This window comes from Phyllobates terribilis, unplaced genomic scaffold (assembly GCF_046119375.1).
Source record: "Phyllobates terribilis strain yellow unplaced genomic scaffold, ASM4611937v1 Scaffold_2__4_contigs__length_985480577, whole genome shotgun sequence".
Classification (NCBI taxonomy): Eukaryota; Metazoa; Chordata; class Amphibia; order Anura; family Dendrobatidae; genus Phyllobates; species Phyllobates terribilis.
In genome coordinates this window covers 848,887,176-848,914,659 of record NW_027362762.1, presented here as the reverse complement: position 1 = coordinate 848,914,659, position 27,484 = coordinate 848,887,176, and the positions used below count along the sequence as shown (strand labels likewise).

The following is a 27,484-nucleotide window of genomic DNA, read 5'->3' as shown; positions in this document are numbered from 1 at the left end:
TTGCTCAGGGCTTTTATCTCTTATAATTCTTTGTAGTTTAGATATATTGGAATACCTATGAGTGCCATTTAACTTAAGAAATATGTTCTGCAATGAATGTAAGGAATAGTTACAAGAATTGAGCTGAATTTGAATTTATTATTTCCGTGTCTACATTTACCTTAATTTAGATATAAAAGCCACACAGGATAATGTAGCTCCTCCAGCAATGGTCTTTTAGCTTTTCATTGAACAGACAGCTTTCAGCTTTAACAAAGCAACAGGTTCCTGACTCAATAGATGAAAAGAGCTGTAGCCCCATGTATAGAGAATTAGATATATGTGGGAGGGCTGGTCATCTGATCTGCCAGGATTTTAGATCAGACCCATAGTAGTAACACAAGGCAACTGCTAGAATTGCAGAATTATAAGAGGTAGATCCTAATGATTTATGTAGGGACAGAGAGACATTACTGATCTGCAAGTCCCTCCTCCTCAATGTCTGCGCTCAGACCACCTTGCAAAGTCCCCTTATAAAGGCACTTTGCTCTGAACTGGTGCTGTCTCCTGATTGTGGTGCTGAACTTACTGGAGACCTTGGGGGGGAGATGCTGGCACTCTTAATAAGCGCCTTTGTGTATTGGGTGTTGGGGGCTCTTAGTGATGTGGGTGTGCAGGGCTGTGCCCAGCTGTCCTTTCAGGGCCACCATTCTCTGCACCAGGTGACTGATGGTGAAGAGCTGGTGACATCTGTTTGGGACGAGAGCAGGCAGCTGGTGTCATGTTCTCTGGATGAAGATGCTGAGACTGTCAGAGACTTCCTCTTCAAATGCCAGAGGAAGAATCAAGATGGTGTGTGGGACTTTGGCTTGGGAGGTTTTACAGAATCCAGGATGGCATGTCTGATCTTCTTGAGGGCACACAGCTCTGGAAAGAGAGAATTCACAGGAGAACATGTCAGAGTCAAGAGGGGCTTCACCTACCCTGGAACACTTTGGTGTGGAGCTGGAAACAATGCTAAAAAAGAGAGTGATCTAGGTAAGAAGATTGGGCTTATTGCTATCTATTGTACAATGACCTGAGAAAGTGACAGGTGTGTTCAGATAGGATTGCTGAAACCTAAGAAGTCATAGCTGCTCTGCACAATGTTCTGCCATAACCTACTACAATGTAATTAATGGTAGGTAATATCTCTTCATCATGAATAATAACTGAGGTCCATAGAGCTAGACACATGTAAGAGAAACATTTCTCTATGTAACATGTTTGCATCAAGAACTTAACCAAATATGTAAGATACAGTTGCAAACTTAAGGGGAAATATTGTTTAGTGCAAAGTAGGTCTGTAATCCCATTAAAATGAACAGTGAAAAAGCCCTTTCATATAAATCAGCTCAGATATTTAACACTTAGTTCTCCTGCAGCTACTTATACTATGTCACCTAAATCTGCTGCTTGGTTCAGATACAATGTTTCACAGTATACACATAAATGCATTGCTGAGTGTGTATTCCTGTAGGACATGATCTTTAGTATAATATCCAGTAATATGTGCACTACAGTAGATTAGTACGTACACCCCCTGCCTGTTATACTCAATATAAAGATACAATATCTGGCAATTTAATCTCCAATATTACATTGTGTGTAGTAACTTCATATGAAAAGCAGAAAATGAATTAATTCATATTTATGTGAACACTTGCTTTCCTTAGAAGGCATTCACATCAGTTCACTTTCTGTTAATCTGTCCTGAATTACAGACACAAACATTTGAAATATGTAGATAAATGTTCCCACTAGTTTCTTATGAACTTCCCAGAGAAAGGAATATTTGTCCCACACAACAGATAATAGTGGGTTATTGTGGGTGGTGTGGGTAATCTTGTTTAAACGGAATGAATGGGCAAATATTATTTATGGCAGTAGCCAAAACACTTAATAAAGAGGAAACTTGAGAAAATAGGAGAAAGAAAAGGAGCTTCATATCTGACATTGTGATAATTGACTCTATAGAATCATTCTGGTGACAGCTGCTGCCTCATTGTGCCGGACAACTTTTCCCAAGATGTTCCTCAAAAGTATATTTGTACAGAAATATTGACTGACTCTCTTTATGAGTAATTTTTGGACAGGATTCCCACAGTCCCATTGAGGTTCATTCCCATATGTATATATATGGCAAGTTCCATTAATATTTGGTAATATCAATTATTTACATTAAACATTGAAATATATACTGGTAAGATCCATAAGACACTGATACATTTAATATTCTGTATATATTCGCTCATTAGCTATAATCTTAAACCACCAGATTTATCTTGTGAGCTCCTTCTGCTGACAACTCAGCTTTGACCCATTGAGTGATGGACTAGACTTCTGAAGGTGTCCTGAAGTATCTGACTCAAATACTCCATGGATCAGGTTTCATTTATCAGCACATCCCACAGATGACTGCTTTTGATCGTCACTTTGAACTCTTTGTCATGTTCCGCAAACAATTCTTGATACAGTTTTGCAGCGTGGTAAGGCATATTATACATTGGAGGATAAGGGGTGAACATAGTCACACTAGTATTTCCTTCCCGCACACATGAATGAGTCTTGGGCATCCATGCCCTAGTTTCACTGCTTGTCCTTCCTAAAGCCACTTTTGGTAGGTATTAACCAATGCATTTTTGAAATACCACACATGACCGGCCATTTTGAAGATTCCAAGACCCGGTAGTCTAGTCATTAAAATTTGTCCTTTGCCAAAATTCTTAGATCCTTACACTTGCACATTTTTTCTGCTTCGAAACATCAACTTCAAAAACTAACTTTTTACTTGGTGCCTAAGGTGATTCACTCTCTACTTTACCTGGAAAAATTTCTGTAACTTCAAATAGAGACGGTTGACTGTACTGAAATCTGGACTGTACATACTTTTGGTTCATGAGAAGTGAAAGTGAAATGACCCTCAGCAACGAGAAGCATCCTCACCCGGGGGTGTCGCCGACTTGTCGGCCCGCCAGTCGCTTCCACTACAAGGTAGACTTGCTGCACGCCTTTCAGCGCATCGGTACTTCATGTGTGGTGCTTACATTTTACTCCTGCCGAATTCCTTCTTCATTTGTTAACATTGTACAGATACAGTTTGGAGGAGTGAGTTTGCATTGTGAAAATTTATGTGAAAATGATTCCTTAAAGAGGTGCCAAAGTGAGTTTCTAAAGAACTTTGGAGGTCAAAATCAGCCATTCAAACTGTGTGTTCTGTCATTGGTGATTAAGCTGGAATGTACGGGAACATTACTGTAAAGGTGTGATGGAAGACGTCCAAAAATGTCAGGCGGATTTTTTCCTTTTGGGGCCATTTGAATGGATGGATGTACAGTAACAAGCCGCGAACATTACAGGCACTCTGAGAGAACATACAGCGAGAAATGCAGGCTATGACCCCAGACGTCCTGCGGGATACATTCAACAATATGGAACTGCGCGTGCATGGATGCGAACAGTGGACATTTTCAACACCTGCTTTAAAACATCAGTTTCTCATGAAACCAAGGTATGTACAGTAAAGACCAAAAGTTTGGACACACCTTCTCATTTAAAGATTTTTCTGTATTTTCATGACTATGAAAATTGGTCATTCACACTGAAGGCATCAAAACTATGAATTAACACATATGGAATTATATACTTAACAAAAAAGTGTGAAACAACTGAAAATATGTCTTATATTCTAGGTTCTTCAAAGTAGTCACCTTTTGCTTTGATGACTGCTTTGCACACTCTTGACATTCTCTTGATGAGCTTCAAGAGGTAGTCACCGGAAATGGTCTTCCAACAATCTTGAAGGAGTTCCCAGAGATGCTTAGCACTTGTTGGCCCTTTTGCCTCCACTCTGCGGTCCAGCTCACCCCAAACCATCTCGATTGGGTTCAGGTCTGGTGACTGTGGAGGTCAGGTCATCTGGCGTAGCACCCCATCATTCTCCTTCTTGGTCAAATAGCCCTTACACAGCCTGGCGGTGTGTTTGGGGTCATTGTCCTGTTGAAAAATAAATGATGGTCCAACTAAATGTAAACCAGATGGAATAGCATGCCGCTGCAAGATGCTGTGGTAGCCATGCTGGTTCAGTATGCCTTCAATTTTGAATAAATCCCCAACAGTGTCACTAGCAAAGCACCCCCACACCATCACACCTCCTCCTCCATGCTTCACGGTGGGAACCAGGCATGTACCGTCCATCCTTTCACCTTTTCTACGTCGCACAAAAACACGGTGGTTGGAACCAAAGATCTCAAATTTGGACTCATCAGACCAAAGCACAGATTTCCACTGGTCTAATGTCCATTCCTTGTGTTCTTTAGCCCAAACAAGTCTCATCTGCTTGTTGCCTGTCCTTAGCAGAGGTTTCCTAGCAGCTATTTTACCATGAAGGCCTGCTGCACAAAGTCTCCTCTTAACAGTTGTTGAAGAGATGTGTCTGCTGCTAGAACTCTGTGTGGCATTGACCTGATCTCTAATCTGAGCTGCTGTTAACCTGAGATTTCTGAGGCTGGTGACTCGGATAAACTTATCCTCAGAAGCAGAGGTGACTCTTGGTCTTCCTTTCCTGGGGCGGTCCTCATGTGAGCCAGTTTCTTTGTAGCGCTTGATGGTTTTTGCAACTGCACTTGGGGACACTTTCAAAGGTTTCCCAATTTTTCGGACTGACTGACCTTCATTTCTTAAAGTGATGATGGCCACTCGTTCTTCTTTACTTAGCTGCTTTTTTCTTGCCATAATACAAATTCTAACAGTCTATTCAGTAGGACTATCAGCTGTGTATCCACCAGACTTCTGCACAACACAACTGATGGTCCCAACCCCATTTATAAGGCAAGAAATCCCACTTATTAAACCTGACAGGGCACACCTGTGAAGTGAAAGCCATTTCCGGTGACTACCTCTTGAAGCTCGCCAAGAGTGTGCAAAGCAGTCATCAAAGCAAAAGGTGGCTACTTTGAAGAACCTAGAATATAAGACATATTTTCAGTTGTTTCATACTTTTTTGTTAAGTATATAATTCCACATGTGTTAATTCATAGTTTTGATGCCTTCAGTGTGAATGTACAATTTTCATAGTCAGGAAAATACAGAAAAATTTTTAAATAAGAAGGTGTGTCCAAACTTTTGGTCTGTACCGTACATACCACATTACAAGGTATGTACAGTCCAACTTTCTTTTAGAAGTTACAGCAATTTTCTTAGGTAAAGGGCACCTGACAGGGGGTGAGATATACATTGTGATTCTTTCACTCTTTACCTATCAGTAGTTCTAATGTTGCGGCACTCTCCTATTGACATTGAACCACTCAGTAGAGCAAGGTAAGGACTCACTGGTAATTTTTTATTTTTATTTTTTCATTTTAGGCAAGAAAGAGAAATAGGTGGAGTTTGCAGATTGCAGTATGACATTTTGAAAGTTATTTGACTTTGTCCGCAGTTTCTTACAGAATAAAAATGTGTGTAACTGTATACATAAGGATTTTGTCAGTTCCTATTCAGTCAGCATTTCAAAACAGAAAAGAACATGAAACACTTTGGCCCAGAGCCATCAAGACTGGCATGCAGTAACAATGTGCCAAATTCATTAAGATGCCTGCTAATGAATTTGGCACATGTTTTAGCTGTTGATCGCCAATGTTAGAAATTTACTCATGTTAGGATCTGATGTAAATGACTGTACAATTTATACCACTTTTGCAACATATGGTCAATTTTGATAAATTTTCTGACCTCACTTGGCGATGCCACCTACCAGTGCCATTCCAACCACTTTTCTAAAAGTTGACGGAGCTGGCCAGGACTAATGTAAAAATCGTAAAAGTGGATATTTTTTGGTGCAATTAAAAGATTTAAAAAACACTAAATTTGTACAAAAATGTGCACCTTTTTTCAACTTTCTGCCACCCCGGATTTCTTTCTTGAAAGTGACTGATGTTTTGTAAGAAACCCATGGTCAACTGTGTCCTGACTGATTCTCTGTTATGTTTATCAGAAATTGTTGTAAATTTTGGTTGAAATCTACAACAAACCATAGCTAGCTATAGAATTCAGTTTGTGTACACGCAGCCCAAAGATATACCCAATTTATTAGGCGGTCCATGCCTCTTAAAAAATTTGGCACGTTACTCTAGCAGGCTTCCTGTTAATATGAAACAGTCTTGGCAAATTCTTCCCTTAGTGTTGAAATAAGTGTCAGCCAGCAAAATGGGAGAATATTCAATCTCCGTCCCATGTTGTATGAGATGTGTGTATGGCCCTGACATCAGTTAGGGGGCTCACTACATATAGTTATGCAGATTTCACAATGCAGTTGAGATTATTTTTATACCTTATTGTTAGTTGCTACTGATAAAATACTGGGTGACTTCTTCATTCATTACTGCTTCAAGCTGGCTACTTGAGGTGAAAATTTACATTTCCATAGTTGTTAGAGACTCACCTGATGAGTTGGATTCCCAATGCCATAGGTCAGGGTGAGAAGCAAGAACCAGAGGTGATGATGCAGTGGAACTGGAGCAGCCAGACACCATGTAGATCAGGGAGGACAATGACAGCAGGGTATGCAGGATGGCAGATGGGCAAATGAACCAGGTAGCACTACGTGTAACTAAAGGTCAGTTACATACAGGAAAAGCAGTGAAATATATCCAATCAAGAATATGCAGCAAGGATACAGTTAACCACAGGAATATCAAAGATCTAGATACAATCAGGTACCTTAATATCAGAAATGAGTTTGAACTGGCAGCTTGATTCAGCAGAACTCATTATCAGTGACTAGTTTGTAACTAGTACCTTGACACAGCAGAGCTGAGATAGCAATATCAACAAGATTCACTGGACAGTGCTAGTAAATAATACTTGGATACTGGAAAGCATGTAGGAGTTATAGGGAGGATAATTAGAGATGTGACTGGAGCAGAGCCTAAAGGAAGATGATACTAATTCCTGCTAAAGCACTTGGTGCAATGTGCAATACTTCCTGAATAATCAGGCAACACATAACTGCCTGAGCTGGCCTTAAAAGGCCTTTGGTGAGGATATCAGAGATGCTTGCTGTCAGAGGCATAACTAAAGTCTGATGGGCCCCAATGTAAAATTTGGACCTGGGCCCCCACCTCCATGTTGGTCAGATGTATGGGCCCTTGTAGCATTCTAGATCCTACAAAAACATACGTGTTCACCCTCCATGTAATAATGTCCCCATCTTGTAATAGTGTCCCCCGTCCTGGCATCCTTCTGTAATAATATCCCCCATCGTGGGCCCCTTCCTGGTATGATGTTCCACATCCTGGCCAATTACTAGCATAATTTCACCCATCCTGAGCCTCTTCCTGGTATAATGCCATCCTGAGCCCCTTCCTGGTATAATGTCCCCCATCCTGATATAATGACCCCAATCCTGGTATAATGACCCTCATCCTGAACTCCTTCCTGGTATAATGTCCTCCATCCTGAGCCGCTTCCTTCTATAATATCCCCCATCCTGGGCCCCTTCCTGATATAATGTCCATTCTGCCAACACATTGAAAAAAAACAGCAACAATTTTTCTTAACTTCCTCCACTGCCACAACATGCAGTGTACTCTATTGTAGCAGCTGACTTCGATGTGCCAGCCATGGATGGTGCTTGACTTTACTGCCATGTGCTGCCTGTGACTGGCACGCCGATGTCAGCTGCTAGCCTCTAATTGGCCGGCAGCATGTATTGCAAAGTGGGTAGCCAGCGAGTCTCTGCGCCATACACTTCAGCTGAATGTGCGTCCTTGGATGCACATCCTGCTGAAATAGGCACTGGTGCCAGGACAGGTGAGTAGCAATAATGTTTCATATTTTCATATTATCCAGTGATGTGGGCTAATCTTTTCATTTCTTCTATATCTGTGTCATCACATAGGTGAGCATAAGGAGACAGACTCATGTTGTAGGACTCACGATCACTGTGAACATGTCATCCATCCCTTTACTTACAGCTATGGTTACAGGAACTTCCTCTGGCATACCATCAGTCATTGCCAGTGTGACAACAAGTAAGTTTCCTTCTGTATCTTCACCTTTCTTTTTTTACATTTCATGCATTGAATGTACAGTATATGTGGTAAAGGGCCAAACTATCGGGATAGCAGAATTGGCAACAACAATTTTCTGATGTGTCTGGGGGATATTTGTACCATACAAGAACTGAAGGTTCTATAGGATACAATTAGTGGATTTGGGGTTTCTGAAATTGCTTTGGCCCCAATTCATTAAGCAGTCTTCACTAGTTTTTTGGGGTAAAATTGCTTGAAATATCAGAACTTATTTGCGCAATGCAAAGTTCTGCAAAAATTGTGACACTTTTGCAATTTTTTGCGCCAGTCTCAGCCAGCTGCGCTAACTTATTGAATAGAAGGAGGGGCCTGGGCTGGACAGGGAGTTGGGAGACAAATTCATCACAATTTATGCCAAAATTTGTGGTGTAAATTATGACAAATATGAGCTATAATTTCTGGCGATGGCGACAGTTGAATGATGCGGCAAATTCATTAAGATGAATGTTAATGAATTTTGTTTACCTTACTTAAGCGCACAGTTCATCAAGACTGTTGTGCAAAATGCCAGTTTCGATGAATCGGAGCTTTTGAGTATAGAATATTTAGTAATATTATACCCATAATCTATGGTGCAAAACACATGGCGACATGTTTATTTTTTCTGGCTGCACACAAGAAAAGGGCCAATACAAGTCTATGGGCCTGTGAATAACACATACAGCACATGGATGGCATCCGTGTAATATATTTCTTTAGTCATCAGTGAAAAACACTGATGACACACTGATGGTAAAGACAGACACTCGGACCAAATACTTATGGTAAAAATGGCACACTGATCCAAAACACTTGCCCCCTTCACACGTCTATATAAAACCAGTACCGGAAAAAACAGTACCGGTGTCATCAGTGTTTTGGATCAGTGTGTCACCAGTGTGCCATCCATGTTTTTCCAGTATGGATAAAGAAACAATGAAATTACAAAGCTTCTTCTATACTTTGCATTATTAAGTAAGTACAAGTATTGTATTGACCCTTGTCATCCGTGCTGCTAGTAAAAAACGAGTAAACAATGGTGCAGCGGTCTCAGGGAGCGCCAAAGGAATACTGGACAATTTAGTAGATGTCAACCGACTTTTATTCTTCCTCCAATACCACTGCCACAACGCGTTTCAACGGTCTAAGCCGTCTTCATCAGGTGGGGTAACGGGGAATGTTACAATGACAGCTTTATAAAGGGGTGGTATTATACAAAATTTAGACCACGTGTTGTAATCAATTAACCCTTTCATTGAAAAACTCCATATAATACATTCTTAACCAATTAACCTCTTATTTCCCCTGAAAACAGCATTGTGCACTAAAAAATCCCTACATGGATTCTTAAAATCACAATTCTTAGTAAAAACTTCCTATTTGTAAAAAAATAAATAAGTTTTTTTTTTTTTTTTTTTTTTTTAAATATATTTATTACCAACTATTAAAAATTATTAAAATCATCCTGGGGACCTTCTTGGGGTGTCTTGACAGTGTTATACTGCAGTTTCCAGCCCCCAATTCAAAAGTTGAATTTCTTAAAGAGACAGTGCACTTTCATATAAAATGGCCGAAAATAACCCTGTACAATTACCCACTACGATTATAAACCCCATAAATATTTAAAAACACCCTGGGAACCTTACCAGAGTGTCCTGACAATGCTATACTGCAGTTTCCAGCCCCCAATTCAAAAGTTGGATTTCTTAAAGAGACAGTACACTTTCATATAAAATGGCCGAAAATAACCTTGTACCCTTGCCCACTGCGATTATAAACCCCATAAAATGTTTAAAAACACCCTGGGAACCTTACCAGAGTGTCCTGACAATGCTATACTACGATTGTCAACCCCCAATTCTAAAGTTAAGTTTCTTAAAGAGACAGTACACTTTCATATAAAATAGCCGAAAATAACCTTGTACAATTGCCCACTGCTATAATAAAACTCATAAAACCCAATGCTATCCATTATCATGATCGGAACCTATGCTTCCAGTAAACTAAGTAACTGACGACAACATGAAAAAAGAACTAAATACCAGCCCGAAAGGGCAAGCAAATCTCCTGCTATGCTACGTCATACCATACCTTTAATCCTGTGCAGGTAGCCCCGCAAGCCATCATTAAACGGCTGATGACAACCCGAGAAAGATATGAGAGGGACAACATTAAACCTTCTCAGATTTAATGGTTTGATGTGTTTTCAATCGTAAGGTTCAAACCCTCAGGGTACAAAGTGCCCATTTTGTATATCCAAAAACTTTCTTTCTTTATAAGTGTACTCAATCGTTCTGGTCCATTATCCACAATGTGGTCAATAATGGTTATTTTCATCTTACTCGGGTCTTTGTGGTGATGGTTTGCATAGTGTCTGGAGACACTATGTAATTGATATCCTGCCCTTATATTAGATCTATGTTTATTTAATCGGGCATGGGCGGTCTGAATTGTCCGGCCGATGTATTGCAAGCCACAAGGGCACTCCAGCAAGTACACTACATAGGTGGATTGGCATGTTAATCTCTGCTTGATCTGGAAAACCTCGCTAGTAAAAAACGGACATGTCTCAATGTGGTTTACATGGATACATGGTCCCAGTGTTAAAACACGGACATGTGCACAGCAGAATAGGCTATAATGGGTACATGTGACCAGGGCCGGCGTCAGCACCCGGTGCAGGCGGGGGGGCCCACTCACCGTCGGGCACCCCGCCGTGCTATGGGACCCGTGAGCGGAGGAGAGCTGTTTCAGCTCCCTCCCACCCGCTTGCTCAAGGCCCCGGTGGCCGGCGCAATACTTACCTCTCCCTGTGCCTCCGCAGCAGGTCCTGTCTCTTCTGCGGCTGCTGCACAGTGATGTTTCAGCAGCGGCAGCAGGTGAAAAGTGAGGCGAGTATTTTTTTTTTTATTGTATGGAGGCATGGGGCATTATATGGTGGGGTGGGGGGGGTGACATCCTGCATGGGGCATTATAAGCGAGGAGAGGGGTGTGACATCCTGCATGGGGCATTATATGGTGGGGTGGGGGTGTGTGACATCCTGCATGGGGCATTATAAGGGAGTGGGTGTGTGTGACATCTTGCATGGGGCATTATAAGGGAGGGGGGTGTGTGTGACATCCTAAATGGGGCATTATAAGGGAGGGGGGTGACATCCTGAGTGGGGCATTATAAGGGAGCGGGGGGGTGACATCCTTCATGGGGCGTTATAAGGGGGTTGACATCCTGCATGGGGCATTATAAGGGAGGGGGGGTGTGACATCCTGCATGGGGCATTATAAGGGGGGGGGTGACATCCTGCATGGGGCATTATAAGCGAGGGGAGGGGTGTGACATCCTGCATGGGGCATTATATGGTGGGGTGGGGGTGTGTGACATCCTGCATGGGGCATTATAAGGGAGTGGGTGTGTGTGACATCTTGCATGGGGCATTATAAGGGGGGGGGTGACATCCTGCATGGGGCATTATAAGCGAGGGGAGGGGTGTGACATCCTGCATGGGGCATTATATGGTGGGGTGGGGGTGTGTGACATCCTGCATGGGGCATTATAAGGGAGTGGGTGTGTGTGACATCTTGCATGGGGCATTATAAGGGAGGGGGGTGTGTGTGACATCCTAAATGGGGCATTATAAGGGAGCGGGGGTGTGACATCCTTCATGGGGCATTATAAGGGGGTTGACATCCTGCATGGGGCATTATAAGGGGGGGGTGACATCCTGCATGGGGCATTATAAGGGAGGGGGTGACATCCTGCATGGGGCATTATAAGGGAGGGGGGGTGTGACATCCTGCATGGGGCATTATAAGGGGGGGGTGACATCCTGCATGGGGCATTATAAGGGAGGGGGGTGACATCCTGCATGGGGCATTATAAGGGAGGGGGGTGTGACATCCTGCATGGGGCATTATAAGGGGGGTGACATCCTGCATGGGGCATTATATGGGAGGGGGTGTGTGTGACATCTTGCATGGGGCATTATAAGGGAGGGGGGTGTGTGTGACATCCTAAATGGGGCATTATAAGGGAGGGGGGTGACATCCTGAGTGGGGCATTATAAGGGAGCGGGGGGGTGACATCCTTCATGGGGCGTTATAAGGGGGTTGACATCCTGCATGGGGCATTATAAGGGAGGGGGGGTGTGACATCCTGCATGGGGCATTATAAGGGAGGGGGTGACATCCTGCATGGGGCATTATAAGGGAGGGGGGGGTGTGACATCCTGCATGGGGCATTATAAGGGAGGGGGGTGACATCCTGCATGGGGCATTATAAGGGAGGGGGGGTGACATCCTGCATGGGGCATTATAAGGGAGGGGGGTGTGACATCCTGCATGGGGCATTATAAGGGGGGTGACATCCTGCATGGGGCATTATTAGGGGGGGTGACATAATGCATGGGGCATTATAAGGGAGGGGGGGTGACATCCTGCATGGGGCATTATAAGGGAGGGGGGTGTGACATTGTGCATGGGGCATTATAAGGCAGGGGGGTGACATCCTGCATGGGGCATTATAAGGGAGGGGGGTGTGACATCCTGCATGGGGCATTATTAGGGGGGGTGACATCCTGCATGGGGCATTATTAGGGGGGGTGATATAATGCATGGGGCATTATAAGGGGGATGACATCCTGCATGGGGCATTATAAGGGGAGTGACATCCTGCATGGGGCATTATATGGGGGGAACAGCCTGCGTGGGGCATTATGTGGGGGGAAACAGCCTGTGTGGGGCATTATAAGGGAGGGGGGTGACATCCTGCATGGGGCATTATAAGGGAGGGGGGTGTGACATCCTGCATGGGGCATTATAAGGGGGGTGACATCCTGCATGGGGCATTATAAGGGAGGGGGTGTGTGTGACATCTTGCATGGGGCATTATAAGGGAGGGGGGTGTGTGTGACATCCTAAATGGGGCATTATAAGGGAGGGGGGGTGACATCCTGAATGGGGCATTATAAGGGAGCGGGGGTGTGACATCCTTCATGGGGCATTATAAGGGGGTTGACATCCTGCATGGGGCATTATAAGGGAGGGGGGGTGTGACATCCTGCATGGGGCATTATAAGGGAGGGGGTGACATCCTGCATGGGGCATTATAAGGGAGGGGGGGGGTGACATCCTGCATGGGGCATTATAAGGGAGGGGGGTGACATCCTGCATGGGGCATTATAAGGGGAGTGACATCCTGCATGGGGCATTATGTGGGGGGAAACAGCCTGCGTGGGGCATTATGTGGGGGGAAACAGCCTGTGTGGGGCATTATGTGGGGGGAACAGCCTGCATAAGGCATTATGTGGGGGGAACATCCTGCATGGAGCATTATGTGGGGGCACAGCCTGCATGGAGCGTTATATGGGGTCCAGGATTCTGTATGTAGCATTATATGGGGGCCAGTATCCTGTATGGAGCGTTATATGGGGGCCAGTATCCTGTATGGAGCGTTATATGGGGGCCAGTATCCTGTATGGAGCAATTCGCCAGTTTCTGAGCTATTGTAGAATTTACAATAGATATCATTCATGTAATGTAAGAAGTGAAATGTTAGCCTTGTACTATACATATATATATATATATATATATATATATATATATATATATATATATATATATATATTTCTCTGCGGCATCTGTACATCATGAATTGTGGCATGTGTTAAAGGGGCCCACTGAGACTCTTTCGCCCAGGGCCCACAAAAACCTGGAGCCGGCCCTGCATGTGGCATCCGTGAAAAAAATGGACACCCTACGTATTGCAAACACAGACATGTGAAGGAGGCCTAAAACAGTAAGGTTGACATGATATTTTGCTCTTCCATATTGTTGCAATCATGTCTGTTCATGGAAACCACCAGTCATAGTGACCTTCATTTCTATTTATCAGTGGGATGCAATACTTAATCTCTGTACCCCAAAACAAGACACAATACACAAAGACAAAATGTAGAGAGAGATTAATGGGAAAATAGATAATGGGACAGGTCCTTGACTGGAAGAATTGTGTCTGGTATAAACTGTATTGGATGTATAAACCAGTTGGTTACCTTGATGGCCAGAAACTGGAGACTGAAATAAAAAGTATTTCTTAGGGAAGATTTATTCTATTCTAGAAAAGGGAATCCATCATATTAAAAATACAATTCAAGCTGCAGACACCATATTTTAGAGCACAATGAGCTGAGAAGATTGATATCAATTTTTATGGAAAAACAATTAGAACAACTTGTATTTTATTCCTTCAAACCTCTGCTCATTCTTGACTTGGCCAAGCTATCTGTATGTGTAAAGTACTGCACAGCGGTAGTCATGACCGAGCTGCTGTCCGGTTTCGCTCTGGCACTTTCCAGATAAACGGTGTCCCAGTCACTGTGTGTTGTAGGGTGTGGGGTGCATCACACTCACATGTAGGCCACAGGCCTCCGCTGCCTCCAGGCTTCCGTCCTCCAGAGCCGCACACAATTCAGGGGACACCAAGTTCTTTACTACAGGCAAACGTTTACTAATCAGTTCAAGTTCATCAGGTGGTGACATGTGGGATAGGGCACAGCATTTCATGTTTCTTCCTTAGTACAGTACCCCTTCAGATCTGCCACCCGTTTGTCCTGAACTACCCCCAAGGCCGCTGACTCCATTAGCCTCATGGATTTTTTTGTCCACTGCGGAAGAGCACCCGGGACTAGCCACCTGCCCAACAGGTAATTCCACGTCTACCGACCTCCAGATGTCAAAAGACCAGGCCCGCTCCTTTGTACCTGAGACAAGCCCTAGGCTCCAGACGCTGCAGGAATTTTCATCAGGGAACTCCATATGGCCTTCCACTATCTCGAATGATTAGCCCATGCTGCCCCTAGCAGCCCACAGCACTTGACTTTGACCTTGGCACTGTAGTTCTATTACCACACTCTGTCAGGAAGTGCCCACCTTTTATAAACACTAGTTTCCACCCACTGGGCTAGTTCTATCATTAACTATTTCCTATCTTACAGACTAAACCTATTGTTCTTATCCTATATCCTATCCTGCTGCCAAATCACTTACTATATAAACCGTACCTATGCTATCCTAAGCTATCCTTAGCTAATCCTATACTTGTCTTACACAATACACTATACACTACTCACATTATACATTAATACTTTATTTGACTCATATGCTGTATATTACCATAATACATTACATAAAATGCACATCACTATTATATATAAAACTGCATGACACTATTCACATAGCGTGGTTGTTGTCATCAGGGGCAGGAACAGGATAAGACAGTCCACATCCCTACATATGCACACTAGTACTGGGTAACCTACCAGTCACTGACCAAGCCTCTCACTGGACTCCTAAACTAAAGTGGGTACGGAAAGTATTCAGACCCCTTTAAATTTTTCTCTCTTTGTTTCATTTGCAAAAATTTCTACATTTCTGTTTTTTTTTCAGTCAAGATGGGGTGCAGAGTGTACTTTAATGAGAAAAAAATGAACTCTTTAGAATTTACCAAATGGCTGCAATGAAACAAAGAGAGAAAAATTTAAAGGGGTCTGAATACTTTCCGTACCCACTGTATATCATTCTGCTCAGGGTTTCCTGCTCTGTAACACGCTGCCCTCAGATTTTCAACATGGCGGGTGTGCTTTACAGTGGCTCTGTCACCAGATTTCACAATACAAATGGTATACATTATTAAATAGATAGATCTCTTAGGCTTGATGAGGCTGGTGTACTTTGAAAAATTTACTTCAGAATGGCTGAATAACCCTGATATTAAGATGAGAATATTATGAGTCCAACTAAAGCTGGACTTTAACATTGGACAGGAAAACCTTCAAAAAGGATTACACAGCCATTTTGACTACTTGCATTTTCTGAGTGAGTATACCAGCCTCATCAGGTCTAAAAAGATCTATTTGATAATATATTCAGTTCGAATTACGACATCAGGTGACAGATTCCCTTTAAGGCTGCAATTCCAATGAAGAAAGGTATCTAAACTTCTAGATTCTTTTTACATGATTTGTCTTAATCATCGAACTCTATGGGCGTCATTTATAAAACTGTCCTTGTTGTCCATAGCAACCAATCACAGCTCCTCTTTAATTTATTAAATTGTTCTGAAAAAATGAAAACTGAGCTCTGTTTGGTTGCTATGGGCAAAAAAAATATAGTTTTCAAGTTCTGATTAAAATGAAAAGGACCAGTGTCCTCTGACCTCTCTGTCATGCAGCCCCACATAAGGACACTGCCACAACCCTGTTTTACTGCAGGCATCATGTATTTTTATAAATTCATTTTTTTAAATGCACGGTGCCTACAGAGAAACATGGTGGTGGCAGTGTCCTTACATGGGGCTGCATGAATGCCGTTGGTGTCGGGGAGCTACATTTCATTGATGGTATCGTGACTTCACAGATGTACTGCTCTATATTGATAGAGAAGATACTACCGTCTCTCCATGCCCTTGGTAGACGTGCACATTTTCAACATGATAATCATCCAAAACACACATCTAAAGCTGTTATTGCAGTTTTGAAGAACAGGGTGATGAGGTTTACTCATTTTTGCATCATCAAATTTGAGTAAAACTGAAGATTTTGTAATGAAAGTTATATTATTAACCTTTTTTTTCATGTTCTGGGTTAAAAAATGTTCTGTGAAACTCAATGTTGTCAAAATGTTGGAAATTGTTCTTGTGTTCAGTGAGATATTGATTAAAATCTTAGTTTTCAAAGGGGATGTTCTTATTTATGCGAACGCTGTGTATGTGTGTGTGTATAACAGTTTGTATAATTTTTCACCTATCCACCATATAGATGAGAATTATTAGATCAGTGGAGTCTGTTCCCTTCAACCTCAATCGATCATCAGAAAGGGGGTATTATATCCCGCTTGATGAAAGCCGTGGTCGAGCATGTGCACCCCCCTCAATTTACTGTCAGTACAGTACGATCTGGATCTTGCCGCGTTGTCTTTATATATATGCTAATGCACAGTTTGGGGTTAGGCAAAACTCCTCTATTGAGTGTCCCCCTGACATGTTACCAAGTCTGTCTCATGTTCAGGGGTACTGTTTATTTAGATTACTGTTAAAAGTTCCCACTTGTTATTTATAGGGTTATAGGGGGATTGCTTTTGTGCCTATTCAAATTATTTACTGAATATCTAATAAAAAAGATCTCCTCTTCCTTCCAATTATGTAGCCCAAGTTTACGTAAAGAAAATAAAAAAGTTGATGAAAAAGAAAATAAAAACCTTCAAAAATGAACATGAAAAAAAGAAACAAAATATGATAGGAAAAACAAGAGGGCAAATGTGGGATTTGTGCGAAAGAAAACATTGAACCACTTCTGATGAAGGTAAAGATGAAGGTCAAAACGTTGTAATCCAGCACCTATGTAAAGCTTAAGATGTATCACTTCCTCTTAAGAAGCACTCAGAATAAAACGGTAGCACAGTGTTCCACGCGTTTCTCACCCTTTACACATTCTTAGTCTATGATTACAATGCTTTTATCTTCATCTTTGCCTTCAATGAATACAGCTGGGAACTGGCCTGACTTTTCTATGCATCGCCTTACTACAGTCCAACTCTCAATTGGTTGATGAACAGATCATAATGTTTTATTTTTCTTTCTAATTTTTCGTGCTCGAACCATTTTTGTAAAGGGGAAGAAAGAAAAACAAAATTATATTAGGAAATATTCAATTATGTTGTAACATGTGAAGATCACCTTAATTGCATCCATGGAAGCCAAATTTAAGAAAATTAAGGAAATGGATTATGTTCTGCTCCCACAATATATTCCATAATCATTATGAGATGAAGATGGGGAGAATCTATCCAGTGGGTTCTCAAAATGGATCTGTAACCAGATTTCAACTGTATGCATTATTAAAGGGATCTCCTAGACCTGATGATGCTGGTGTATTTACAATAAAATCTATTTCAGAAAGGTTTTATTATCCTGTTATTAAGATGAGTATTTTTGAGTCCAACCCAAGAATGAAATAGTTTATTAATCCAAGTGTATTCGGTCTCCACCCACCCAGCCTGACTGACAGCTGCAGTTTGTACTGAGCAGTGTGAGACCTCAGCAGCAGGAGGGTCACTAAGAAGCTGGCAATCAGGCTAGGAAAGTGGAGATTTCTATTAAAATTTCATAAAAGATTATTTAGTTATTCTGACATTAATTCTCAAAGTAAGTACTGTGCATCATTCTTATCAAGCCTCAGAGTTCTGTTTAAAAATCTATGTAGTTTGTATTGTGAACTCTTTAAGGATGATGGGGGGTTGTCATAAGATCTGCATATTGTTATGAGGGATGTAGTTTTCTAACAATACGCATACCGCACTTTCACACTACCGTTAAATCCACGCAGGGAAATTTGGGAACCCCAGCAATCATACATGGATCATCTATCCTGTTGATGTTTATGGCATACCCTCTTTCAAGACCATTGTTACTTACTGACATATTCTATTATTTTTATTTTTTTAGCTTTAAAGACTGTCTTCGAAAGGTGAATGATACAGCTTCCAGGGTTGTGGGACAGGCTTTCTTTAATGTCATCCAGGTGCAGTGCTTTGAATTCACATATAAGGAGCAATGTGTGGAGCGACACTGGTATGGTTGGTAAGTAACCGGCTGTCTCTATTTTATGCCGTCATAGAAGTATTTTAAGAAAATACTAATATCCAAACTGGTCAATGTGAATCAATTTAGGCCCTGATTCATCATTTCTCTTTTTTTAAGTCACTTTCCTTTTTTGTCTTGTGGTATTAGTTGTCAGTTTTGGCACCAAATTCATCAAAATGGCACATGCTATTCATTAATTTGTCGAAAAGTCCAACATTTTTTTTCCTCTTTCTTGACCAGCTATTGCAACTTTTGGAGTCAAATGACACAATTTGGCACCAATAGTCACAAAAATTGTGCCAAAATGCTGGCGTACTAGAAAATATACCGGGGGTTGGAGGTTGGAATGAAATTGCACCGAATTTTGCAACTCTTTTAAAAGTCGCAATTGATGAATCAGACGAAAACATCTGGACTCTCTAAACTCTGCCACAAAGAGGGGAAAAACATGCGAGCACATACAAAATAGACTTCAAAAAAGGCACAAGTAGAATAATAAACTTGGTGCAAACAAAAAAAAAATTGCTAGGACAGCCCATCTTTTTAATGATAACTGTGCAATTCTTGAGGGAATTTCAATACTTGCTGTCTCATTACGTTACATATAGATGAACACCATGTGATCAGCTTATCATTGTGGGATCCTTCTAATGAAAAAGGGTTGACACCACAAAAATTAGATGTTACTTGCTCCGGAAGCCACCAGATGTGTACACTTGGTGAGGGGTACTAGGTTTCTGAACCCCACCAATCTGATATTGATGACCTATTCTACAGATAGGTGATCAATATGTGGTGGGCGGATAATTTCTTTAAACATGTAGGTGTTAATTTAGTGGTTCTAGGCTACAATATTTACAGTGATTTTCTTTCAGGTGCAAAAAGTACAAAAATGAAACACTTGCTGTTCTCAGAGAGTCTGGACTCTATGATTATGGAGGAAATCTTATAGATGAGCCTGTAAAGCCCAAAGACAAAGACTCAACTCAACAGCCATCTTTGGAGCTACCACCAGGACAACCAACGCTGGGACAAGTTATGCAAGCCACTGAGGATCTCCTGAAGATCATGGTGACAATGAGTCCAACTACTTCCCCTGATCAGACCACAACAAAGAACACTACAAAGAAGAAGAAGAAAGACAAAACAAAGCAGAAAGAGAGAAAGAACAAAAAGGGAAAAGGTCTTAAAGGTAAAAGGAAGAATTTGCTCAATAAAGAAAACGTAAAATCCCCTTCCAAAGACATCTGGGGTGAGGAGATTGTCAAAAATGAGAGGGCGTCTGTGACAAACACACCACTGGACTCCATGCTGGACATAGGACATGAACAGGATCCATTCAATGATATACTTAATGATGAACCTATAAGAAACGTAGACTCTATAACTACTACTATTGTCCCTTTCATCAAGCATGAAGCGTTCAAAGGTGTGACAACATCATTTCCACAAGAATTGAAACCCTGCATTAAAAAACCTAAAAGAAAAAACAGGAAGGATGGAAAGGGCAGAAAAGAAAGAAGGAAGAAACCCAAGAAAGCGCCATGCGTTCCAACAGGCATATAGTGACAATGATCTGCAATGTATTACTCTACTTTGTTTCTAAACATTAAAAATTAAATGTGCAAAATAATGACATTAACCTTCTGCTGCTAAACAAGTCTCAAATACTTCCATGCGTCACATGAGAGCAAATAATACAAATCTGCTGCTTGCATATAGTAACATATAAATTAAGATTTTGTCAATGAGCTGGGGCTGCAGCGTGTCATTCCTGGATATCGCAATGACTATAATATTATGATGGTGTTATTGGACGGAAAATGTGAATAGGAATGCATTAAAATAGAAAATAACTATACATTGAACTATACTACACTACCAATGGACATAACACAACACTCAAGATCAGGAGTGCACAATCTTTTCTGCTCCAAACAGCCATGAGACTGTGCAAAAAACAAATTTATGGTTCATTTATGGCATATCAATAGTGTATGCATAAATGGCTGACAGGTGGAGGTTCAGCTTTTGGGACACCTATCAGAAAAACACTCATACCCTGTAATGAAGAAAAGTATGTGCATTCATGGGCCATATCAATCAAGATATAAAAATTCTTGAGCTCCCCTGATTCTGATGCTCTCTTCCATTTTGTGCTGCATCAAACCATTGCAGATATATTCACATTTATTGCTCTTGAAGTGCAGTATGTGAAATGTCTGCTTGCAGCCCACCTGGGCATTTCTTCAGGGTTTTATTTGGGGGTGTGAGCTTTCACCCCTTCCTTACAAACGCTGCCAATCACAACTCAAGATTGCTAGACTACCAGAGTAGCTGCCGAGCTGTGATTGGCAGTGTCTGAAAGGGAAGGGTGAAAGTGCAAGCTGCCAGAGAAGACTCTGAAGAAACAGTTGGTCCACAAGCAGAGATTTCACATACTGCTCTCCAAATGCAGCTGTAAAGTGCAGGGGCATACATAGGAATCATGGGGCCCAGTAGCAGAAGTTCTAATTAGGCCCCTACCCTCAAATAAAAATGTAAATAATTGTCGGGGTCATAGAAGAGCATATCTCACAACTTTCCAGCCTTTACATAGTAATTTTCCTCCTGCTGAAGTCCTAGATTCCTTTTTCATTGCCCCATAAAGTGTGATGCCAACAAAAGTGCCCCCCAAACACAGTATGATACCCCCGCCATGGTCCTCCACACAGTATAAGACACTCGCCATGGTCCTCCATACAGTATAAGACATTCGCCATGGTCCTCCACACAGTATAAGAGACTCTCCATGGTCCTCCACACAACATAAGACACTCGCCATGGTCCTCCACACAGTATAATGCACTCGCCATGGTCCTCCACACAGTATAATGCACCTGCCATGGTCCTCCACACAGTATAATGCACTCGCCATGGTCCTCCACACAGTATAATGCGCTCGCCATGGTCCTCCACACAGTATAATGCTCTCGCCATGGTCCTCCACACAGTATAATGCTCTCGCCATGGTCCTCCACACAGTATAATGCGCTCGCCATGGTCCTCAACACAGTATAATGCGCTCCCTTTGTCCTCCACACAATATAATGCAGTCCCCTTGGTACTCCATGCAGTATAATGCACTCCCTATGGTCCTCCACGCAGTATAATGCACTCCCTATGGTCCTCCACACAGTATAATGCAGACAAGCACACACACACAGTACGTAGACATGCGTACACACACACATGCGCGCGCACACACACAGTACGCAGACATGCGCACACACAGTACTCAGACATGCGTGCACACACATACACATGCGCGCACACACACAGTACGCAGACACACGCATACACACAGTACGCAGACAATCGCACGCACACGGTACACAGACTTGCACGCACACGGTACGCAGACATGCACGCACACGGTAAGCAGACATACACATGGTACACAGATATGCACATACACAAACAGATACACAGATACGTACACATAAAGACATACGTACATATTTGAACACATTCTTAAAAACACATAAAACAGACATAAATATATATATATACACAGTCATACACACAAGACACATTAGAAATATATTTTATATGGAGATTAGGTAAGCCTCACTTACTTGCACCTTGTCCTTTGTCCGGTCCAGCTGTGCAGGGACACCGGCTTGTCTGATGGCCATCACACGCCCTGGACCATCAGAGGGGCCCACTCGCCGTTGGGGCCAAGACCATTCCCCCAGCATCTCCGCAGGGAGGACCTCCGTTGGTGTTTGATTGCCGGCACTTCATCGGGGCCCCCCTCCTGTACCCCACGCTCCGCTGGCGCTGCTTAATTGCTGGCGTTTCATCAGGCCCCCCATGGGGCCTCCCTTAATTGGTGCCCCCCTTGGGGCCTCCCTTTATCGGGGTCTTCCTTCATTGGGGCCCCCCTCCTGCAACCCCGCTCCGCTGCTTGATTGCCGCCGCCGCCCGCACTGTCTTCAGGCATGGCCGAGCGCAGTGCGGCTGGTCTGCTAATAATGTCTGCTGTGTCATTACTACAAGACACAGCCGCACTGCGCGCGGCCATGCCTGAAGACAGTGCCGGTGGCGGCAATCAAGCAGCGGAGCGGGGGGTGAAGTAGGGGGGCGACTGCTCACTGGCCCCATAGCAGTCGCTCGTGGCCTGCCGCCATTGGTGGTACGCCACTGGTAAAGTGACTGAGGGTGGTAGTCATGGGTGAGTTGCTGCTCCATGGCACTTTACAGGAAAAGATGGGTCCTGGCTGGGTGTCAGGGCCGGCGTCAGCACCCGGCGCACCCGGGCAAGTGCCGGGGCCCTGAGCAGGCGGGGGGGGCCCACTTGCCATCGGGCACCCCGCCACACTATGGGACCCGTGAGCGGAGGAGAGCGGTGTCAGCTCCTGCCCCCCCACTTGCACGCGTGAGGAGTCCAGAGCAGCGGCAGCAGGTGAGTATTCGATTTTTTTTTTTTTTTTTTTATTGTATGGAGGCATGGGGTATTATATGATGGGGTGGGGCGGGGGTGTGTGACATCCTGCATGGAGCATTATAAGGGAGGGGACGGTGTGACATCCTGCATGGGGCATTATAGGGGGGGTGACATCCTGCATGGAGCATTATAAGGGGAGGTGACATCCTTCAAGGGGCATTATAAGGGGGGGTGACATCCTGCATGGGGCATTATAAGGGAGGGGGGTGACATTCTGCATGGGGCATTATAAGGGGGGGTGACGTCCTGCATGGGGCATTATAAGGGAGGGTGTGTGTGTGACATCCTGCATGGGGCATTATAAGGGAAGGGGGGTGACATCCTGCATGGGGCATTATAAGGGAGGGGGGGTGACATTCTGCATGGGGCATTATAAGGGAGGGGTGGTGATGTCCTGCATGGGGCATTATGAGGGAGGGGGTGTGTGACATCCTGCATGGGCCATTATAAGGGAAGGGGGGTGACATCCTGCATGGGGCATTATAAGGGAGGGGGGGTGACATCCTGCATGGGGCATTATAAGGGAGGGGGTGGTGACATCCTGCATGGGGCATTATAAGGGGGGGGTGACATCCTGCATGGGGCATTATAAGGAAGTGGGGTGGTCACATCCTGCATGAAGCATTATATGGGGGGGTGACATCCTGCATGGGGCATTATAAGGGAGGGGGGCGACATCCTGCATGGGGCATTATAAGGGGGGTGACATCCTGCATGGGGCATTATAAGGGGGGTGACATCCTGCATGGAGCATTATATGGGGGGAAACAGGCTTCATGGGGCATTATGTGGGGGGAACAGCCTGTGTGGGGCATTATGTGGGGGGAACAGCCTGCATGAGGCATTATGTGGGGGGAACAGCCTGCATGGAGCATTATAAGGGGGGGGTGACATCCTGCATGGGGCATTATAAGGGAGGGGGGGTGACATCCTGCATGGGGCATTATAAGGGAGGGGGTGTGTGACATCCTGCATGGGGCATTATAGGGGGGGTGACATCCTGCATGGGGCATTATAAGGGGGGTGACATCCTTCATGGGGCATTATAAGGGGGGTGACATTCTGCATGGGGCATTTTAAGGGAGGGGGGTGTGACATCCTGCATGGGGCATTATAAAGGGGGTGACATCCTGCATGGGGCATTATAAGGGAGGGGGTGACATCCTACATGCGGCATTATAAGGGAGGGGGTGACATCCTGCATGGGGCATTATAAAGGAGGGGGTGTGTGACATCCTGCATGGGGCATTATAAGGGAGGGGGGGTGATATCCTGCATGGGGCACTGTAAGGGGGGGTGACATCCTGCATGGGGCATTACAAGGGAGGGGGTGTGTGTGACATCCTGCATGGAGCATTATAAGGAAGGGGGGTGGTGACATCCTGCATGGGGCATTAAAAGGGGGGGGGTGACATCCTGCATGGGGCATTATATGTGGGGGGGTTACATCCTGCATGGGGCATTATAAGGGAGGGGGGGTGTGACATCCTGCATGGGGCATTATAAGGGGGGTGACATCCTGCATGGGACATTATAAGGGGGGGTGACATCCTGCATGGGGCATTATATGGGGGAAACAGCCTGTATGGGGCATTATGTGGGGGGAACAGCCTGTGTGGGGCATTATGTGGGGGGAACAGCCTGCATGAGGCATTATGTGGGGGGAACATCCTGCATGGAGCATTATGTGGGGGCACAGCCTGCATGGAGCGTTATATGGGGGCCAGTATTCTGTATGGAGCATTATATGGGGGTCATTATCCTGTATGGAGCGTTATATAGGGGCCAGTATCCTATATGGAGCATTATATGGAGGCCAGTATCCTGTATGGAGAATTTTATGGGGACCAGTATTCTGTATGGAGCATTTTATGGGGGTCAGTATACTGTGTGGAGCGATTCTCCGGTTTCTGAGCTATTTACAATAGATATCACTCATGTAATGTAAGAAGTGAAATCTTTGGCCTTGTACTATACATACACTGGTCAAAAAAATAAAGGGAACACTCAAATAACACATTCTAGATCTGAATGAATGAAATATTCTCATTGAATACTTTGTTCTGTACAAAGTTGAATGTGCTGACAACAAAATCACACAAAAATCATCAATGGAAATCAAATGTATTAACCAATGGAGGCCTGGATTTGGAGTTACCCCCAAAATTAAAGTGGAAAAACACACTACAGGCTGATCCAACATTGATGTAATGTCCTTAAAACAAGTTAAAATGAGGCTCAGTACCGTGTGTGGCCTCCACGTGCCTGTATGACCTCCATACAACGCCTGGGCATGCTCCTGATGAGGTTGTGGATGGTCTCCTGTGGGATCTCCTCCCAGACCTGGACTAAAGCATCCGCCAACTCCTGGACAGTCTGTGGTGTAACGTGATATTGGTGGATGGAGCGAGAGATGATGTCCGAGATGTGCTCAATCGGATTCAGGTCTGGGGAACGGGCGGGCCAGTCCATAGCTTCAATGCCTTCATCTTGCAGGAACTGCTGACACTCTCCAGCCACATGAGGTCTGGCATTGTCCTGCATTAGGAGGAACCCAGGGCCAACCGCACCAGCATATGGTCTCACAAGGGGTCTGAGGATCTCATCTCTGTACCTAATGGCAGTCAGGCTGCCTCTGGCGAGCACATGGAGCGCTGTGCGGCCCTCCAAAGAAATGCCACCGCACACCATTACTGACCCACTGCCAAACTGGTCATGCTGAAGGATGTTGCAGGCAACAGATCGCTCTCCACGCCGTCTCCAGACTCTGTCACGTCTGTCACATGTGCTCAGTGTGAACTTGCTTTCATCTGTGAAGAGCACAGGGTGCAAGTGGCGACTTTGCCAATCCTGGTGTTCTGTGGCAAATGCCAAGCGTCCTGCACGGTGTTGGGCTGTGAGCACAACCCCCATCTGTGGACGTCGGGCCCTCATACCACCATCATGGAGTCAGTTTCTAACCGTTTGTGCAGACACATGCACATTTGTGGCCTGCTGGAGGTCATTTTGCAGGGCTCTGGCAGTGCTCCTCCTGTTCCTCCTAGCACAAAGGTGAAGGTAGCGGTCCTGCTGCTGGGTTGTTGCCTTCCTACGGCCCCCTCCACATCTCCTGGTGTACTGGCCTGTCTCCTGGTAGCGCCTCCAGCCTCTGGACACTACGCTGACAGACACAGCAAACCTTCTTGCCACAGCTCGCATTGATGTTCCATCCTGGATGAGCTGCACTACCTGAGCAACTTCTGTGGGTTGTAGAGTTCGTCTCATGCTACCATGAGTATGAAAGCACAATCAACATTCAAAGGTGACCAAAACATCAGCCAGAAAGCATTGGTACTGAGATGTGGTCTGTGGTCCCCACCTGCAGAACCTCTCTTTTATTGAGGGTGTCTTGATAATTGCCAATAATTTCCATCTATTGTCTATTCCATTTGCACAACAGCATGTGAAATTGATTGTCAATCAGTGTTGCTTCCTAAGTGGACAGTTTGATTTCACAGAAGTTTGATTTCACAGAAGTTTGATTTGCTTGGAGATATATTCTGTTGTTTAAGTGTTCCCTTTATTTTTTTGAGCAGTGTATATATATTTCTCTGCGGTATCTGTGCATCATGAATCGTGGTATGTGTTAAAGGGGCCCACTGAGACTCTTTCGCCCAGGGCCCACAAAAACCTGGAGCCGGCCCTGCTGGGCGTTGACGGTGTTAGTGTTGTGTGGGCCTTGTGCACGTGCAGGCCGCCTTTAGCCAATTGTATTGGCTGACCAGGACCACAAATTCCACAGATTAATAAAGGAGACTTCTATTCAAACATGGGGACTTTACTGAACTTGATAAGGGTTATGTACAAGGGATAGCGGGTGCACAGCCTTAAGCATGTTTCCTTCACAGAAAGAAGCCTTTTCATTCCCAGTGTATCCTTCCTCTGTAGGTTACTCCAGGGCTCTGCAGCTAATCTGTTTGGTCTCTACGTCGCCTCCACCCAGCTTCTAGGCCACAGTCCTAATTAGCGAGTTTCTCTCTACTCATTAAGCGATTTCGCATCCTATTACTATAGACGTCCTAGAATACCGCTCGGCACCCCCACTAGTCCCATGCTCCCAGTCCTCTTTAGGTCTGTTACTTTCAGCACTAGCAAGCTCTCGGGTTTCTCGTGACTTGGCGTGTTATCTGATAACACCTTCTGGAAGGTCTCAGTCTCGTCAGTAACTCTCTTTAGGATGTCGCTATTCCTCACTCCAGTCTCTTCTAGCTGTGGATCACCCATTGCCAGCACTGC

The 27,484-nt window shown here is 44.1% G+C and overlaps 1 protein-coding gene across 1 annotated transcript; it reads left to right on the top strand.

The window, feature by feature from the left end:
• The first annotated feature begins 372 nt into the window (after positions 1 to 372).
• PROCA1 (protein interacting with cyclin A1) lies at positions 373 to 21,599 on the top strand. Its single transcript, XM_073667878.1, has 4 exons — positions 373 to 1,017; positions 7,916 to 8,048; positions 18,583 to 18,717; positions 19,596 to 21,599. The coding sequence occupies exons 1-4, from the start codon at positions 588 to 590 to the stop codon at positions 20,284 to 20,286; spliced, it is 1,389 nt and encodes a 462-aa protein (XP_073523979.1). The 5' UTR covers positions 373 to 587; the 3' UTR covers positions 20,287 to 21,599.
• The last annotated feature ends 5,885 nt before the right edge of the window (positions 21,600 to 27,484 follow it).

Excerpts from the sequence above, each read along its gene's own strand:
- PROCA1 (XM_073667878.1), top strand. The coding sequence starts at position 588 with ATGCTGGCACTCTTAATAAGCGCCTTTGTGTATTGGGTGTTGGGGGCT. Across the intron at positions 8,049-18,582 it reads CATTGCCAGTGTGACAACAA|CTTTAAAGACTGTCTTCGAA; the intron begins GTAAGTTTCCTT and ends TTATTTTTTTAG. Across the intron at positions 18,718-19,595 it reads GAGCGACACTGGTATGGTTG|GTGCAAAAAGTACAAAAATG; the intron begins GTAAGTAACCGG and ends ATTTTCTTTCAG.